Source organism: Pseudopodoces humilis, chromosome 18 (assembly GCF_049639895.1).
Source record: "Pseudopodoces humilis isolate 2021_Gansu_Grassland_sample_001 chromosome 18, ASM4963989v1, whole genome shotgun sequence".
NCBI classification, from domain to species: Eukaryota; Metazoa; Chordata; class Aves; order Passeriformes; family Paridae; genus Pseudopodoces; species Pseudopodoces humilis.
Genome location: NC_142217.1, coordinates 2,469,979 through 2,487,282, shown reverse-complemented (window position 1 = coordinate 2,487,282; position 17,304 = coordinate 2,469,979). Strand labels below are relative to the sequence as shown.

The 17,304-nt window shown below is 56.0% G+C and overlaps 1 protein-coding gene across 2 annotated transcripts in view; it reads left to right on the top strand.

Moving 5' to 3' along the window:
• Positions 1 to 1,047: 1,047 nt before the first annotated feature.
• Positions 1,048 to 17,304, top strand: part of NTN3 (netrin 3) — a 33,210-nt gene continuing 16,953 nt past the window's right edge. The window contains exons 1-3 of one of the 2 annotated variants that reach the window (XM_088064080.1): positions 1,048 to 1,188; positions 2,000 to 2,111; positions 11,601 to 12,596. In XM_088064080.1, the coding sequence (XP_087920206.1) occupies positions 11,630 to 12,596 (967 nt within the window). In that variant the 5' untranslated portion in view covers positions 1,048 to 1,188; positions 2,000 to 2,111; positions 11,601 to 11,629. Of the gene's footprint in view, positions 1,189 to 1,985; positions 2,112 to 11,600; positions 12,597 to 17,304 lie in introns of those variants that run through there. The other variant, XM_005522782.2, reaches the window with a different exon arrangement.

The window sequence follows — 17,304 nt, the reverse complement described above, 5'->3', positions numbered from 1 at the left end:
ACAGCAGCACTGAGGTTGTGGTGATGCAGCCCCCCCAGCTCAGCACCACCCTGGAGCAGCCAGGCCAGGCTGGTTCAGTATCACGGCTCACGTTCATGGCTGTCCTTGTGTTTCCTGGTGAGGAAAATGCCTTCAGGTCCATCCCTTGGACAATTCCTACTTCATGTCACTTCTAGCCATGCCCCATTTTGCCTTATTGCATACATCATCCCAGACTGTCCCTGGTGCCACACTGTTCTTACAACCCTGGGCTTTGCTCTGCCTTGCAGTCTGATCTGATCCCACACAAAGCAAACATAGGTCCTGCACTGGTGTCTCATCTGGGATCTGCATTGGGGCTGCTTTTATGGCTTCTGGCTTGACTGCCCAGCTGTCCAAATGCACGAGTGTCCCCAAGAGAGACAGAGGGGCTACAAGACACCCGTAGCATTGGACTTAGAGCCTTGATGTTCCCCTGCTCATGGCCCAGTCTTCTCTGTCCTGTCACCCAGGCTTCACTCCTGTTTATCCACGTTCCTGCTGCTGGAATAAGAGGAGGAATGTGTTTAGTGCAACAAGGCAGAAAGCAGCCAACAGCAATTTCCCTGGGGCTTGCAGCCAGCTGGGGTCTGCTCCTTCAGTGAGCATCTGCCAGCCGGCTGGGAGAACTGCTCCTGCAACCTGCTGCCCCAGAGCAACAGGATGTGGGTAACCGAGGGTCCCCCGGGAGCAGGGTGATGGTGGGTGGGGCTTTGAACGTAACGGGTGGGCACTGTGCTGGCACCTTGCCCTTCTTCCCGTCTCTGGTGCTGTCTTCAGTCGTCACATCCATTGCAAGGGCAATTACAAGAGGATGCTCTCCAGGCCAGACTGGCAGATGTGGGGGCCGCAGAGCTGTGAACACGACCACAGTGAGGGAAAGAATCCACGTCCGGGTTTCCTGCTCTCCTGCACCGCCTCGTGCAAACTGATTAAATTAGTTTCACCTTTTTTGTGCCCCGCTCGCAGGTGGCCTGGGGATAGCGGAGCAGCCCCCCAGGGGCAGCCCGGAGGGAGCTGCTGGGTACGGAAGTGCCCCGCTTCTCTTTCTCCCCGCCCAAAAATCAGAGACCAAGGGCGACTCTGGTGTAGCAGCGCGTGAAAAGCCCCTGCACCACGGGATGGAGCGGAGACTCCAGCTTCCTCCGTAAGAGGAGCTGCTCCCGCCTGGTAAATGCCTCATTTGCTCTGGGAAGCAGAGGGAGAATAACCGGCTGCCTTGGCTGCGGCACCGCCGAGCCCTCGGCGTGGTGGGCTACGGTCCGCAGCCACCCGCACTCCGCGGGGATGGACCCGCTGTGGGCTGAGCGAACTCCTGCGGTGCGGCGGGGCTGGCCGGGCGGCAGGTGGGATCGCTGCCCCCGGGACCCCGAGGGGATCGCTGCCCCCGGGACCCCGCGGGGATCGCTGCCCGCCGCCGGGGCGGCCCCGCTCCCCGCCCGGCTCCGGCCCTGCCCGCTGGGCTGCCGGCGGGGCGGAGGGCGGAGGCAGGGCTGGCAGCGGCGGCGGGCGGCGCACACGCACACACCTCCCTGCATGTGATTAAATGGCTAGAAATCTGCTTCTGATTTCCTCGGGGAGGTGACTTTTCCCTTCTTTTCAACCCGGGATTTATTGGAGCCTTTTTACTCCGCGTCCAGGCGGCGGTCGGGGCTCAGTTTCTCCAATTCTTGCTTTTCTTTTCGTTTTTATTATTTTTTTAAGGGGTGTTTTTTCTTTTCCCTTTCCTCTCCTTTTCGCCCTCCCCCCGCCTCCCCCCTCCCTCCCGCAGCCGAAGCTGCCGCGGGCGGGAGCGCGGCCGACTGCGGGCACGGCGCTGGGACCCGCCCGCACCGCCGGGAGCAGCGCTCCCGCTTTCCACTATTTCGCCTTATTTCGTCCTCCACGCACGATTCCCTGGAAATTTGTTATCATTGCTTCCCCCCCACCCACCCACCCACCCTTTTCTTCACTTTTTTTCCTTTCTTCGTGCTGCGGCCAGCACCGGGAAGGAGCTACCCTTGCCCGCCGTCCGCCTCGCCGCGGCCCCGGCTCCTCTCGCCGCCGCTCCCGGACCTGTTGCCCACACCGGCCCCGCTACCTGCCCGGCCGCGGTAAGCTGCGCTCCCAACTTCCCGGCGCTCCGGGCTCCCGCTCTCGTCCCCACCGCTCCCTCCCTCGTTGCCTTTTATTCCTCCCTCTCCCCCCGCACTCACCCTCCCTTTATTTCCCTTTCCATCCTTTCACTGCCGAGAGCAGGACCTCCCCGCAGCGGGGCTGTCCGCCTGCCGCCGAGCCCCGCTCCCGTCCCCGGGCAGCTCCGGCCGCCGCCGCTCCGCACCCTGGCCCGGCTCGGCCCGGCCCGGCTCGCTGCCGCCGCCCCGCAGAGCCGGCCCGGGGGCTCTCGGCGCCGTACGGAGCCCCGCAGTGTCGCAACCCCGCTCAGTGCGGGTGCGGTGCGGGCAGAGGGGAGCCCTGCCAGGCCGAGCCTGCGGTGCCAGCCCCGGCTGACCGGGCACGAGGCATGCACGTGGTCCCCTGCCCGCTGGTCCCACTGCAGGCTCTGCTCCGCCTGTGAGGGCTCTGCCAGCACAAAGCCACCTACCTGTGCGGGCGGCATCGCCCTAGTCGCTGTCCCAGGCTGGGGACCATCGCTGGTCCCTTCCCAGCATGGCTGCTCCGAGAGACTCCCCTTCGGGGTGGCTCAAAGGATTGGCTCCCTTTGGAAACAGCTTCTGTTGGATGTGCTCTGCTCCATTGCAGTTCTGGAGCCGGGCTGGGCAAGACCCTTGGCACCCCGGGCACCCGGCCCTTGAGCCACAGCTGGGATGAGAGCTCTAGCCAGTGAATGTGCAAGTGGGCAGCTTCATGGGAAGAAGGGAAGCTGGGCTGCGTTTGGTGGGTTTGCTTTTGCTTTTTTTTTTCCTCTCTTGGAGCTGCTGAAACCTCATTTCCTCAAAACACTATCCTACCCACAGCTTCCCTGGCCCACTGGAGAGTGGGTGGAAAGTCAGCTTTCTTGGGATGAGGACTAACATGTCCATGGGGACATGGTGCTTGGCAGTCTGCTGCATCGCCAAGCAGGGTGGGTGAGGAAGGCCCTGTGGGCAGGAGCATAAGCTCCTCTGGCAGCACAGTGACCCTGCTGGCTTGATGCTCATCTATGCAGCACTTGGGCATGGAAACTGCTCTCTCAGGCAGCTCATCCCATGAATGTATGGGATGTAATCCAGGCTGAGCATCGCCACCTCCGTCCATGCCATTTGTGTTGGACTAGTGGCCAGACTGAGACAGTACTGAGTGCAGACCTGGATGTGCACACCCTGCATGGCTGGAAATGCCACAGATCCTTCTTTCCCAGCCAAGTCTGCCGTTGCCTGTCTCTCAGAGATAGGAGAGGCTAGATCTCTCCGTAGCCAGTGGAGAGGGATGTAGCTTCAGCTTTGTGCTGGACACACACCCCAAGGTGTTTGGATGGATAGAGGTCAACTTTTTTTTCTCTTTTTCTGCAATATCCCATTTACAAAACAGAGGGAGCTGCTGTGCTGCTCTGACACCTGTTTGGAGCACGCTGATGAGGGGACAGGAGATCTAGCAGTCCAAGGTCAGGGTGGGCTGCAAGTATCCCAACATCCCCTCCTCTTCCGCGTGTGTGTGGAAGGAAGGTAGGTCTCCGCAGAGAAGAGGGAAGGTGTAATGCCAGGCTGGGAAGGAGCTGATGTGTGTCTGCAGGCTGTGGAAGAGAGAAGCCTGGCCTAGGGATGCAGCTGAGCACAAGATGCTCACCAGAAATGAAAGCTGCTAGGTGTTGAAGCTGAGGGGCATTTCCACTGCTCTCTGAGCACCAGAACAATGGTGTCTTCTTCTGGGTTGGACAGAATGGAGGTCCCACCTTGGCTGGCTGCTGGAAGTGTTAAGTGTGACTCCAAGAGGGAGTTTCCCCAGCCCTGAAGAAGGAGGTGAGCATCAGTGCACACCTTGGGGGATGTGCTGACACATCTTCAGCAGGGAAGCAGCCCACCATGTCAAGAATGTTGAGAGAGCACCTCTGCCTCCTGTTCCCCCACCCTGGTTAGTCAGGCCCTGCTCCATAAGGAAGCAATTATTTTGTGCCCCTTGGAGCCCCTCCCTGAGCCTGCGCAGGACACTTGTGCTTGGTATGGAAACGCGACAGATTTTCCATATTCCACTTTGCCCCGTGATGTTTAAAAACGTACGTGACAGCTTCTTCCTAATGCTGCAGGCTTGGCTGGCACTCAAGCAATAACAGACTGTGGGACACCAGGGGCATGAAATATCGCACCAATAGCCAGAGAGGGGGTAAAAAAAATGAGATGTCAAAGTGCAGAATGTTTCCAGCCCGTTATTGTGAGCCATCCTCTGCCCAATGTGAGAGATCTTTCAAAGCTGGCCAAATGTTGTCATTTCTGAATACCATTTTAAATATTCATCCAGACTATTTTCAACATCTGTGCCCGTCATGTTGTGAAAATGCAATGAGGGATGTTATGGAAACCAGATCACTTTATTCTCATATGGAGTGGAAAGGGGTGGAAGCAATGAGTACTTGTGGACTAGAACTCTGAATCCCTTGCATCCACTGGGAATAGTGGGAGGAAAACCCTCTGCACCTTGAGGGATACTGCTGAGACCACTCAGTAGAGCTAAGCACTGTGGCAGGAATGTGCAGAGGGGTTCGGAAGACTGCGGTGGAGTTAGGGTTGGGTAAAACAACTGTCTGGTCAAGATGTAGTAGAGGTTAATAAATGGGCTAGAAAAAAGTCATAGAACACCCTGAGTTGGCAGGGACCCACAAGGAATCCAAATGCATCCAGGGAGTGCTTGCTTGTCCTGCAAAGTCAAGAGCTCTAAATGTCTCCTTGAGCTACTGTTGCACTGGGAACTTTAGGAGGAGATCTCCAGCTTGTACTAGCTGGGGAATGCAAGAGTGTTGCAGAAAAATGGATTCAGGTCCACATAACATGGGTGATACTATGCTGAAGTCTCCTCTCCCCAGAGTGGGACCACCTCTACCCAGGGCCAGTGGTGAGCAGAATGGGCTCACCCATGCTGGGTGTTGGTCCCTCCTTCCTGTGGTCAGTATGGCTTATGAGTTACTACAACTGGTGAGCAGGGATGTGTCCGAGTATCCTGCATTTGACAGCTCCATGCACATAGCTGAATAGCCTGGGGACTGTTTGTTTTATGGTGGATTTCTTTTTTCCTTTATTTTTTGGTTGTTTTCAATAACCTTGGAAATCTGGGCTCCATTGCTGCCTTTTGTAACATTGGGCTGCAACTAATTCAAGCCAGGCCAGATCCTGACCACAGGTATGCCAGTGTAAATTTGAATGGAGTTGCTTACGTCTTGGTTTGGCCTGATGTGAATGGAGTTACTTCGGGCTGATGCCAAAGCACTGAGGTCAGAATCTGGCCCATCCTTTCCTGTGTGCAGTGTAATTTGTACGTGTCTCCTGGCACCACCGGGGTATCGTATGGCTTGTGTAATTCTGGCTCCGACCTGCCAAGAGTGCATTGCAATATCCATCACCTGCAGTGCCTGCTGCAGGATGATGCTGCTGTGTAATTGCCCCCTGAGCTGTGCATGCACGGGGCTGAGAGCCCAAGGGGCTGCGTGGAGTGGGCAGCCCTGTGGATGTGGGGCCGTAAGCACTCAGAAGCTTCTGATACTTAAATATCAGGAGAGATGAGGGAGCTTGTAAAGGAAAATGAGGCATCTCCTTTGTGCCATTAGCCATGTCCCAAGTGGGCACCAGTTGCTCCATTAGCAGCTGGGAAGGCGATTAGCACTCTCAGCCACACTGCATCCCTCCATCCTCTCCCAGCGCACACTCCCTCCCTCTGGAAAGCTGAGCCGGACCAGTACCTTGGCTCCATGGAGTTTTTCCTTTCACTTAAAATACTTCTCAGTTGTGTTTTTATATCCCAGAAACACATGGAATGATTTATCCACAGCCAGAGCAGAGTTTGGGCCTGATTCTCTTTGTTAGGTGGAGGAATTAAGCTTCCCCGAGCTGGCATCGGCATGGTGGGAGAGGGACCTGGGTATCCAAGGATGCTGGCAGCCCCCCAGGATGGATCTTATTCATGGGCTGGGGCAGAGTTGCAGGGGGTTGCTCCCACAGCACATGTGGCGAGGGAGTGCAGATGCCCTCATTACAAAGGGCCTGGAACAAGGTGGAAATGTGCAGGTTGTAGTAGCAGATACAGCTTGGTTAAGGGAGATGCTCTGGTCATTTGTGCCTGGTTTCAGCTTCTCTGAGCACATCATTCCTCTTCTGCTTTGGGTCCTGCCCTATCCTCCCAGTGGCTTCCTTCTCAGAGGTGCTGGTGGGCTTTACTGGGGATGACAGTTCAGGAACGAGCAGTCCTCCTGGATCAGTCTTACCCAAGAGTCTTAGTTGTTGGACCCCCTCAAGTATTCAGGTCCTTTGGTCCTTGCCCAGGAATCTCTGCTTCCTGATCCATGCCTTTTGCTGTGCATATTTGTGTCCCATGTGGGTGGGTGGCTCCATCCCTGCCCCACACGGACCAGTCATTCCCATCTCAACCAGTTCCAAGTAAGGCCATGTCTTTTCCTCAAGTGATGCAAATCCCCCCCACACCATGCTGTCCTGACCTGGAGGAGAAACACAGTCGGCTGCAGCGTGGCAGCAGCATTAGTGCAGGGGCATCAACCTGGCCGAGCAGCACAATTCCCCTGTCATTCCTTGGGGTTCTCCCATCCCCTTCCAGGGCAGTGCTGGCTGCTCAGCTTTAGCCATCACCTGCCCTCTAAGCCCACATTTTTCCAACAGCAGAGCACCACTTGTGCCTTCCCCTCCACTTTAATTAGAGAAGGCTGCTCCTGTGCTGCAAAGGTCCTGGGATCAAATTTGCTTCATAACCTGCTTCCCTCCCTGCCCTGTGTTGTTCCACCTAATCCTGTAATTACTTCAGCAAAGTTGCTGTGGCCCCAGTCTGCCAGGTGATGACCCTGGGCCTGCTGGAGGCACCAGCATCCACATTGTGGGAAGTCTGTTCTCCTTGCCCTGCCTCACCTGCTGCACTTGCCTCATCCATTCTGTTCTGGGGACCAAGGACCTACCTGATGGCTCAGCCTCGGGAGACTGGAGCTCCAGGCATGCATCTGCACCCAGCATCACCCTTGGTAGCACTGCCTCCTGGAAAGATGATAGAAAAGGAGCCCATGGTGGGCTGGAGCATTGTCCTGACAAGTCTCCCACAAGGCAGGGAAACACTGCTGGTTGCTCTGAGAAGCATGTGGTTGTAGAGGGAAGGGGTGTGGAGGTGTTGGATGTGGAAGCTAATTTTTTTTTTTTTAAAGCACTTCTGAAGTGCTCCAGCAGCATGACTTCCTTCCAAGCCACACGGCTGTTAGCATGCCCGGAGTGGAGGAGTGAGGAAATAGCCCACCTCAAAAATGCAGCCGCTTCTGGGGAGAAACTGGGAGGGCAGCTGCTTCCTTGGGAAGGGTGAGCCCTGGTGCCATATTCCCTTGGGCCACGGCTGCTGCTGGTGGCAGGGAGCTGGCAGCCTCCTGAGAGCCTCACTGGGGACACTTTTGGGATGCTGTCCCTGGGAAAGGGGCTCCATTGCTCATGTCCCTCCTCATGCCAGATCCAGGAACATGCTGGGCTGGATTCAGCACCCAGGAGTCATCCCAATTCTCTCTGCTTCATAAGCAGTGTCTCCATTTGATCTGAACCAGGAGCAGCAAAGTTGGGAAGTGGAAAGCGGGGGGGCAGATGGGGACCAGAGAGAGAAATACCCACTCCCAGGCCTCTCTGGCAGCTTGCCGGCAGTCCCAGGGTCATGCTGAATATGCATAAAAGGGAGCAGATTGCAGCTTGCCCTCCTCTCCAATACGGAGGTGAGGCCCGCGGAGACCACTGGCCCCAGCTCTCTTTCAGTGGGATAATGGGGTGAGCTGAGCAAGGAGCGTGCGTGCCTGTGTGTGGTCCTGCGGATGATAATGATTTCCACTCATGCCCTGCCTCCACAGCGCTGATGTGCTGCTGAGCGAGTGTTGGCTCCCTGATGGCCACTCCCCATCAGCAGAGCCACCAAGACTTTGGCACTGAAACTCAGGGACTTGTGCCTTGGTAAGACTGGCAGGAGGGACGAAGTTTCCCACTGTGGCAGGGAGGATGAGTAAGAGATGCTCATGCCCCCATGCATGCCTAAACCAGCAGTAACCTGGTCTGAGGTTCTAGGCCTGCTGCTCCATGCTCATAACAGCTTTGCCTGTGGCCTCTCTCCTGGCTACCAGAGATGCTGCTGCTGTTGCTTTCCCCTGGGCATGGGTTTCCCCACACCTTTGTGTCTTATAGACAGGAAATTAAAAGGCCTTTGCTTGGGCATGTCCCTACTCCTGTCACCTTGCTGCCACATAGCTGAGAGGGCGTGGAGGAGACTCTTTGTTGGCAGAGTTTAGTAGATGCCTTGTTCTATACATCCTGATTCTCACTGGAGTGGATGGACACAAGCTGCTGAGGAGTCCTGGGGGTTTCTCTTCTCTCCTCCTGGAGCAGAGGTTTTCCCCACAGATTATCTCCGTGCTAGTGCTGCCCTGTGGGTGGTGGGATGGGAAGTGATGGCTGCAGCACCTGAACTGCATGCCCTCTGTGGGATGTGCAGTTGGAGGGGGGCAGTCGGGGGGAGAGGGCTGGCAGCACCACAGGGCCAAAGGTGCTGTGATGGCTTCTGCAAGTATCTGCGTGGCCAGGTCCTTCTGGGCATTGAGTGGGGGGGGGTCCATCAGCACTTTGCAGCCCCTTTTCTGGGTGAGAATACAGGAGCAGAGCTCTGTTAGTGGGCTGGCAAGGGCTCGTGCCCACTGTGCACTGCTCAGCACCAGGCAGGGGCTGGGCATCATCCTGTCAGGATCGTGTTGGGGGATTAACCAGCTGCAACCTTTGCTCCACAAGCAGATGCAGGGATCTGGCAGCAGCCATAGCTTCATCTCCTGCTCAGGAGGCAGCTGCCTGCAGTGGGGCCAGGACTCCCAACAGGGCCCTGTAGGCTGCCTGCAGTGGGGGATGCTCTTCACTACCTGGTGCTTGTAGCATGACACCTCCTCTGCTGTGGTGACTGCTACTCTATTAGAGACTGCTATCCCTGTAGTCTCTAATCTTGCAGCCACACTCCTCTAGTAGTGGCTTCTCAATGCTCTGGGCACTCCAGGGAGAGTATCCTTTTGACGTGGTCCACTGGAGCTCAGGCTAGCTCAAATGACGCTGGTGCCACACCAGGTGTGGGGAGCTGCTTCAGTATGGGAATTACTTAAGGCAGAACCTTTAGAGCCACTTGCTCTACAGTGTAGAATTGCTAACGGATGTCAGGGATTGGGCAAAGGAGTAAGGAAGCGGCTCTCTGTATGAGGTTCCAGCAAAGAAGGATTTATTGGGGCTGAAGGGGTCAGGGGCAGAAGAGCCCTGAGCACTGCTGTGCACAGGATTAAATATAGGGAGGTTGGGGGGGGGGGGGGGGTGTGGTACAAAATCTTAACCAATCAGTAACATGCAGGGGAGGAACATGAGGTGGGGTTTAGAATATAGGAACCAATGAGGGTAAGGGGGAGCAGAGGACAGGTCTCATGGGCCTATGGGGCCTCGTGGAATTGAGGATTTCCAAAGGGATCACAGGGGGCTGGGCTAACTGGGGATGAACAGTTAACTTGTCCAGAACAAGGGGCAGGGTTTGCAATGAAAGATAGAGAAGGTACTGGAATAAGGGGTTGGGTCACAATCATGGGTAACATAGGGGAGGTTACAACTTAGGGGAAAACCAACTCTGGGGGAAACATGGGGGAATATAGGAATAAACCATTAACAATAAAACTATTAAAACAAACATGGGCCACAACATTCTTTGTCTTGCTGGCAGCCACGTCACCGAGCCACGGGCTGACATGTCCCCAAAAGGCTCTGCAGCATTGTGGTAAAGATAGAACTGTGCTGCTGGGGCAATGCAGGGACCACCAAAGGAGTTTCCAATTTTTCACATCTCTTTTTCCATCAGAAGAGGATTAAGCAGTGAGGAAACAGCATGGAAGCACAGGGGCAGGTTTTGCCTTGGGGGAGATGTCCCAGAATGGGCTGAGACCCCTGTCCCTGTAGCTCCCTTGGTAGGCACAGGCTGTGGCTCTGGGCTGACTAGCTGGGCAGGGAGGAACTTTTCCCTGTTAGTGGTTTGGCAGCCTGGAGATGCAGTTTTCTTCCACAGTCATGGCTCCTTTTTCTTTGCAAAATGGAGTAACAAACAAACAACAAAAAAAAGTGGTCCTGGATTATTGAAATGGGCTGTCCCTTGGAGCCTCCTTTGGCCAGAGTGGGCAGATGGAAAGGCAGGAGTGACACTGGGGCTGTAGGTGGGGGTTGGAGGCAGGGGTACTGGGCTGGGTCATGCAGAGCATTGTTCCTCAAAGAGAAACACAAGTTGTCCTGTAAAGATTTACTAGTGAGAGAGGGGGAGATCAGGGCATCCTCTCCTGCGTGGTCATGGCATTGGGCTGTTAGAGGATGGACAACTTTGCTTTGGCTCAGCATAACCCATGGGATGGCAGGACTGATGCCACCCACCCCTCCAGGAAGCTCAGGGGTCTGCTATGGCAAGAATGGGGCATGGCAAATCTGCATTGTGAGGGAGGTCCTTCATTCATTCAGAGCCAGCAGGAGGGAATGTGACCTCCAGACCTCTTCCACTCTTCAAGCCAGTAACTCAGGAGATGGGCCACGTCTCCTGGGAGCCACTAAGCTCCCTGGCCCTGTGCTGCAGCTGCTGAGAGAGGAGCCCAGCCAGGTACTGCAATTGGTTCTGGCCTTTCCCCCAGTAAACAAACACACCAGACCCAGACCTGGATTTCCTGGGGATGAGGCCGGAATAACTTCCTTTGCTGCTGAGTAGTGTGACAGAGGAATTTGGAGGGGATCCAGCCCCTGGCTTTGAGAAGCCACTGTGCCCATAACCAGCAAAGAAATCAGTGGTGTGTTCAGGAGCTCCAGGTCTTCATTCCAACAAGCTCCTGCCTCTTGCACAATGTGCATTCAAGGTGTTTTTGCTGCTTTCTGTTTCTCCTGCTCTGTCAGGAGCTATTTTGTGCCACAGGTGGAAGACTTGGGGTTTGCATCTCCTGTTGCATATGAAAGATCTCCTCTAACTTTTCACCACCAGCTCTTGTCAGCCATGCAGTGACAAGGTCTCTGAACTGTGTGTGACAGCTTGTGCCTGCTGGCAGGCAGGAACATTCCTATCACCACCGGACAGTTTGTAAGAGGCCAGGGAAGGGCTGTACCCTGATTTCAACCTCTTCCTTCCAAAGCTCAGGCCATTTTCCCATTTCTGTGATATTTCAGTCCTGCTGATGAGCAGAGAGGGATTGGTGTGGATGAGGCAATATGAGGTAATTTGCCTCCCTGCCCTGCTCCCAGGATACTGCATCAGTGGATATAGGGTGGGATGATGGGTACAGGTGATGCACCAGACATGGCAGAGTTTCCCATCCCTTACCATCCCTCCCAACATGGGTGGTGCCTTGGCCATGACACTGCTGGTGTGACTCACTCTTGTTCTTCCTCCAGGGAGGAGCCACTTCCCTCTCCCCAGAAGGATGGAGGTCCTGCAGCTCCTGCGTCTGCTCCTCACCACTGCCATGCTGGGCCTGTCCCAGACAGTGAACCCCTTTGTGGCCCAGCAGACTCCCCCAGACCCTTGCTATGATGAGAATGGTGCTCCTCGACGCTGCATCCCTGAATTTGTCAATGCTGCCTTTGGGAAAGAGGTTCAAGCCTCCAGCACATGTGGGAAGCCCCCGACACGGCACTGCAACGCCTCAGACCCCCGCCGAGCCCACCCACCCGCCTACCTGACTGACCTCAACACTGCCTCCAACATGACCTGTTGGCGCTCGGAAACCCTCCACCATTCACCCCAGAATGTCACCCTCACCCTCTCCCTTGGCAAGAAGTTTGAGGTAGTCTATGTCAGCCTCCAGTTCTGCTCGCCCCGGCCCGAGTCCACTGCCATCCTCAAGTCTATGGACTACGGCAAGACCTGGGTGCCCTACCAGTACTACTCCTCCCAGTGCCGTAAGATCTATGGCAAGCCCAGCAAAGCCACGGTCACCAAGCAGAACGAACAGGAGGCCCTGTGCACCGATGGCCTCACTGACCTCTACCCGCTCACCGGGGGGCTCATTGCCTTCAGCACCCTTGATGGGCGACCCTCGGCCCAGGACTTTGACAGCAGCCCCGTCCTCCAGGACTGGGTGACGGCCACCGACATCCGCGTGGTCTTCAGCCGCCCACATCTCTTCCGTGATCTGGGCAGCCGGGACACGGGCGAGGAGGAGGGGGGCACAGGCTCCACTCCCTACTACTACGCCGTGGGGGAGCTGCAGGTTGGCGGGCGCTGCAAGTGCAACGGGCACGCGGCACGCTGCGTTAAGGACAAGGAGCAGAAGCTGGTGTGCGACTGCAAGCACAACACAGAGGGACCTGAGTGCGACCGCTGCAAGCCCTTCCACTACGACCGGCCCTGGCAGCGGGCTAGTGCCCGTGAGGCCAACGAGTGTCTGGGTAAGGCATTTTTAAACATTTTTGTTTTCTGGGGCTGAAATGCTAAAACAGTGATGGGTGCTGAGCCAAAGCGATGAAGTGTGCTTGTCCAGAGATGCTGGGGAGCATCCCCTGTGCTGGAGGATTGGGAAAGGCTCAACCATCTACCCTGTCTCTGCTGCAGGTGTCCTCTAAGAGATGCAGTAGTTCCACCATGAGCCAAAGCACCAAAACCTTCCCAAAAATCACTAATGTCTTCCAGCCAGTCAGCAGACCTCAGCACGGGATGCCTGTCTGGGATTGTTTCCCTGGGGTAGCAAACCAGCTGTCTATGGGCCAGAGGGGAAATCATAGCAGTTCCCTGTGAGATGTGCTTGGGGACAGGGAGCAGGCAGAAAAACCTGGCAGAGGCTGAGGTTCCCAATTCGAAATTTTATCCTTTGTGTTCATTCTGTGTGGTGATTTTAGCTTGTCTGTCCTTGCAAAGGTTTCCCCAAGTGAAAAATATTGTCACCAAAATACCAAATTGATATTAGTTGGCTGTCCTACTTGTGAATACTTATGGGATTTTGGTGGAGACTTTTGCTTTTTGTTCTGGTTTGGAATGGGGTTGGGGGATGCCAGAGTCTTGTGAAGGTCTGGGAGAGGGAGGAACAGCCTTTCGTTCCTCCTGGACAGGAGCCCAGGTCTCAGGGGGTGGTGGGAGGATGGCGACAAGGGAAGGCTGTACCATTAATCAGCCTCTGAAAGGCTCAGTGGATGTGCCAGAAGTCAGAAGGACTTGTTAGTATTTGTGATCGATGTCTTGTTGAGAACCCAGCTGTCCACTTTAATATATACATGTTACAGCAGATTTCTTCTAAGAATGGCTTAAAAGGCAGTGGATTCAAAACAAGCGCTGGAGCTGATTCTTTAAGCCACCTCATGCCCTATGAGAATGTGTCAGCCCTTGTGCTTTTCCACTTGTTTCAGAAAGATGAGTTTTGGGGCTCAGAAAAAAACCTTCCACTTTGCTCCCTCACAGGGCTGCTGCAGGTAAGGCAGGGGAGGCCTCCAGCAGGTGTGTGAGGCCATGGAAACCCCCAGGACACAAGGAGGACCTCACCCCACTGGCTGCCCCCTCGTGTCCACCACTCTGCACCTACCTCACTGCCGTGTCCTCCAGTAAAGCAGCACGACAGCAGTGGAGGGAGCTCTGCTGGCACAAAAGGGGTTAAACCAGAGGAGGCTCATTTTTGAGTAGCATCTGCAGGTTTTCTGTCCATCTCGTCCAGGGCGGGGTGAGGGTCCCTTGCTCTGAGCATCCTGCCCCCAGCTGCGTCACCCTTTTGGCAGATGGAGCTGAAAAGATAAACGAGGGATGGAAGAGAAGGCGGGGCCGCAGCGCCATCCCTTCAACCCCCCCGACAGCCTCGCACACAAAGACCCTTCCCCGAGCTGCGTGTGAAAGTAGTTTTTTCCTGTTGATTCGCTCCCCTTCTTTCTCCCTTTTCCCTCTCGGGCTTTGTACCCTCTCTGAAGGGACCTGAAAGAGCTTCTCCATCCCTTCGAAGGGCTTAGCGGCTGAAAGCTGGATTAGCTCCCCGAGCCTTCCCCTCTGTGCCTTTCAACAATGACATCTCCCCAGCCAGCAGGAACAGACGCAGCAATTAGCACCAATTAAAAGGAGAGGCTGCCCGGGAAGTTGCCTTTGCCCAGCCTGGGGGCTGCGGGGTTTCGGACTCTGTCCTGTGGTCAGACAGGAGTGATGCTGGCTCGTGGTGTGGATGTCAGGCGTGGCTGGGGAGTGGGAAGGAAGAGGAGCAGAGTGGGTGGATGCAAGAGTTTGGCAATTCAGTGACAGCCCAGGGGCAGGGTGGGGGATCGCAGCGCCCTGAAAGGGGGTGAGAATGGATCCCTGGGGCTGGTACAGCTTCAGGTCATGTGGGAAAAAGTCAGCTCCTGGCTCTGTGTTCCCCAGCACGGAGAATTTGTCTCTGTCAGCTCTTGGCTATGTGCTCCCCCCACTCTGCACGGGGGCTTGTCTCAGTCCAGTGAGTGGGAGTCTCTGCCTGCCCCACCACGGGGATAAATTGATGTCCTACAGCATGGCACGATGCTGGGACATTCATCCATGCATCATGAGGTGAGAACAAACATTTGTTGTTCCACCAGAATTTTTGCCTCTGGGAAATGCACAGGTGAAACAGCCAAGTACTACCTGAGGTCTGAGCATTGGCACAGGGCACAACCCGACCACGGCTGCCACAAGGTGACTGTGGCGTTCATGGGGACATCACTGTGATGCAATGTTGACGGAGTCAGCGTGAGTTTGAAGAGCAGGGAGGTTTGGGGCTGTCGCAGCCAGGACAGTGACGGTGGATTTGGCAAGCTGCTGGCTTGGCAAGAGAGCACGATGCCAGCTTTGTGCCGCACAGTGCATGGCCCCGTGCCTGCTAGTTGGAGACCATCGGTCCACAGGCACGGGAGGCTCTCCTGACACACCATAGGGGCTGGATGTCCCGCAGGGAGCTTGTCCCGCCAGAACTGGGATGTTCTGTGTGTCCTCTGCTGTGTCCAGGGCAGGGAAGAGGGACGTGTCCCCACCCATGTATACCCCTGGGACAGGCTGTGTGAAGGATAATCCCAGCAGGATTGCCAGAATCCTGGGAACCCCCCATCTTTATCTCTGCCGATTTACATCTCCTCCCCACCACTGCTGTCGGTTTCAGCCCGCACCCACGAGCTGCTGGGAGCAGCCCGGCCCCCAAACACCCGGCCGGGGGAAGGAGGGGAAGCGGATTAGCACGAGGCAGCCACTGGAAGTAATTGATGCACTCGCTGGTGATGCGGGAGCCCTTGTTCCCTTTGTAGCCGCTGCCGCAGGAGCACTCTCCGGAGCACCAGGATAATGCACGGGGCTTGCTTTGATCCGGGGCCTCGGCGGGGAAGGGGCGGCGCTCTCCTGGGAAAACCTCGCAGGCTGCTCGGGGGGGATGTGGTGATCCAACCGGGATGTCGGTGTCGGAAAACACCAGTCCCCGGAGCGGTGGTGGGATTTGGAGGATCACATATAATTCCCTTGTGCCCTGTGCCCCTTCCTGTACATTTTCCCCTTCCCTTGAGAGTTCCCCTGACAGGGTTCTCTGCACCTGCTCCCCGGTAGGCGTAGTGGAAACCAATGAGTTCCTAGCAGCACCAGCCATGGTCCTTTCCTGGGAAGAGCAGGGGGAAGGCGATGGCTTTGGGAGATGGGCAGGCGGCCAGCATGGCACTGCCACCCCTTCCTGGGCACAGTGCAGTATCGCAGCGGATCTGGAGTGCAGGGGAAGGCAGCCGCCCCGACAGAGATTTACACTTGGCTGACCATCCCGAGTCCTGCGCCTCCCGGGATGGGGCTGCAGTGCCTCAGCCTTGTCCCTCGCAGCCCCTCGGGGCGGGTTCTCTCTTGCTTCTCCTCCTGCTTCTTGGCAGCAGCAGAGTGAGCCCTTCTCTCCCAAAACCTTTCCCAGGATGGAGGGACGGCGTGCATGAGAGGAAAGGGGCTATTCTGGTCTCGGCTACCATGGAACCGAGAGGTGCAGCCTCATCCTGCCCCGTGTCCCAGACAGACTCTCCTCCAGCCAAAGCAGGGGCGTAGCTTAAATCTGCTGCGGGCTGGCAGCAGCAGCTGGTCTAGGGTTTCGCTGATCCGGCTGCCTTCCCTAACTATTCCCAGGGAGCTTGTAGGGGCGGTGAGGTTCGCTCCTGCCCTGCGGGCTCCACTGCCTGTCCCACGTGTGCCTCGGTGCATGGCACTGCCTGGCCCGTGCCAGGACTGTCCCAAAGCCCCTCGTGCTGTCATTCTAGGCTCCTACATCTGCAGCTGCCTGGAGGAGGAGAGGTTTTGGGGTGGCCAGGGCCTGGGAAGGGGTTCAAAACACCATCAAAGGGGAGACAAAAGATTGCTCCATTGCAAGGTGTCAACGCTTAATTAGTCTATTATTGCAAATTATTAGATCTTGTGATTGTTTAATTGATCATATGATTGTTTAATTGGGCATACTGTACAAGGGCGGAAGTGAGCTACCAGGTAATTAGCCCCAAACTGTGCAATTAAATTCTTATTAATACCCCAAACAGCAGGGAACATTCAAGCCTTTAATTAGTGATTAACAGGAGACAGACAGAGCTTACAACTGCCTCAGTACTGAGGAACAGTGAGAGTATTTAGCTGGGTAAGAGGGGGACTTGTCTGCCCCAATTAGCTCCGGATGGCTGCGCCAGGGGGTGAGGGGATTGCCATACGTGCTGGTGTGACCCTGTCCCTGAGTGGTGACAGCCACCCAACGCAGGGTGGCCAAGCCCAGCCAGATCCCCCTCTTGGCTCTGGAATCCCAGCTTGGCAGTCAGGGACACCGGCCCAGAGCAGGCAGCACCACTGCCTCAGGGAGAGAGGATGATGCTGGGCTGCCAGGGGAGGTTTCTTCCCCGGACCCAGCTCCTGGGAGGACCAGAGGGTCTGCAGTATGTTCCAAGGGATAGGTGGCCCTGGGGTAGATCAGGACGTGCCAGGGTCAATGATGCCAGGAAAAAGTTCTGCCAGTTACTCTCTCACCAATTAAACTGGAGGCAGAGAGGGACCTGTGCCGAGGGCAGCGAATCATTTACCCAACAGCTCTCCTCCACTGCCCATCCCCTCTCCTATGGGCTGCCAGCCCCTCTCCTTCCCCAGAAGATAATGGAGGCATTCCAAGAGGGACACAGAACT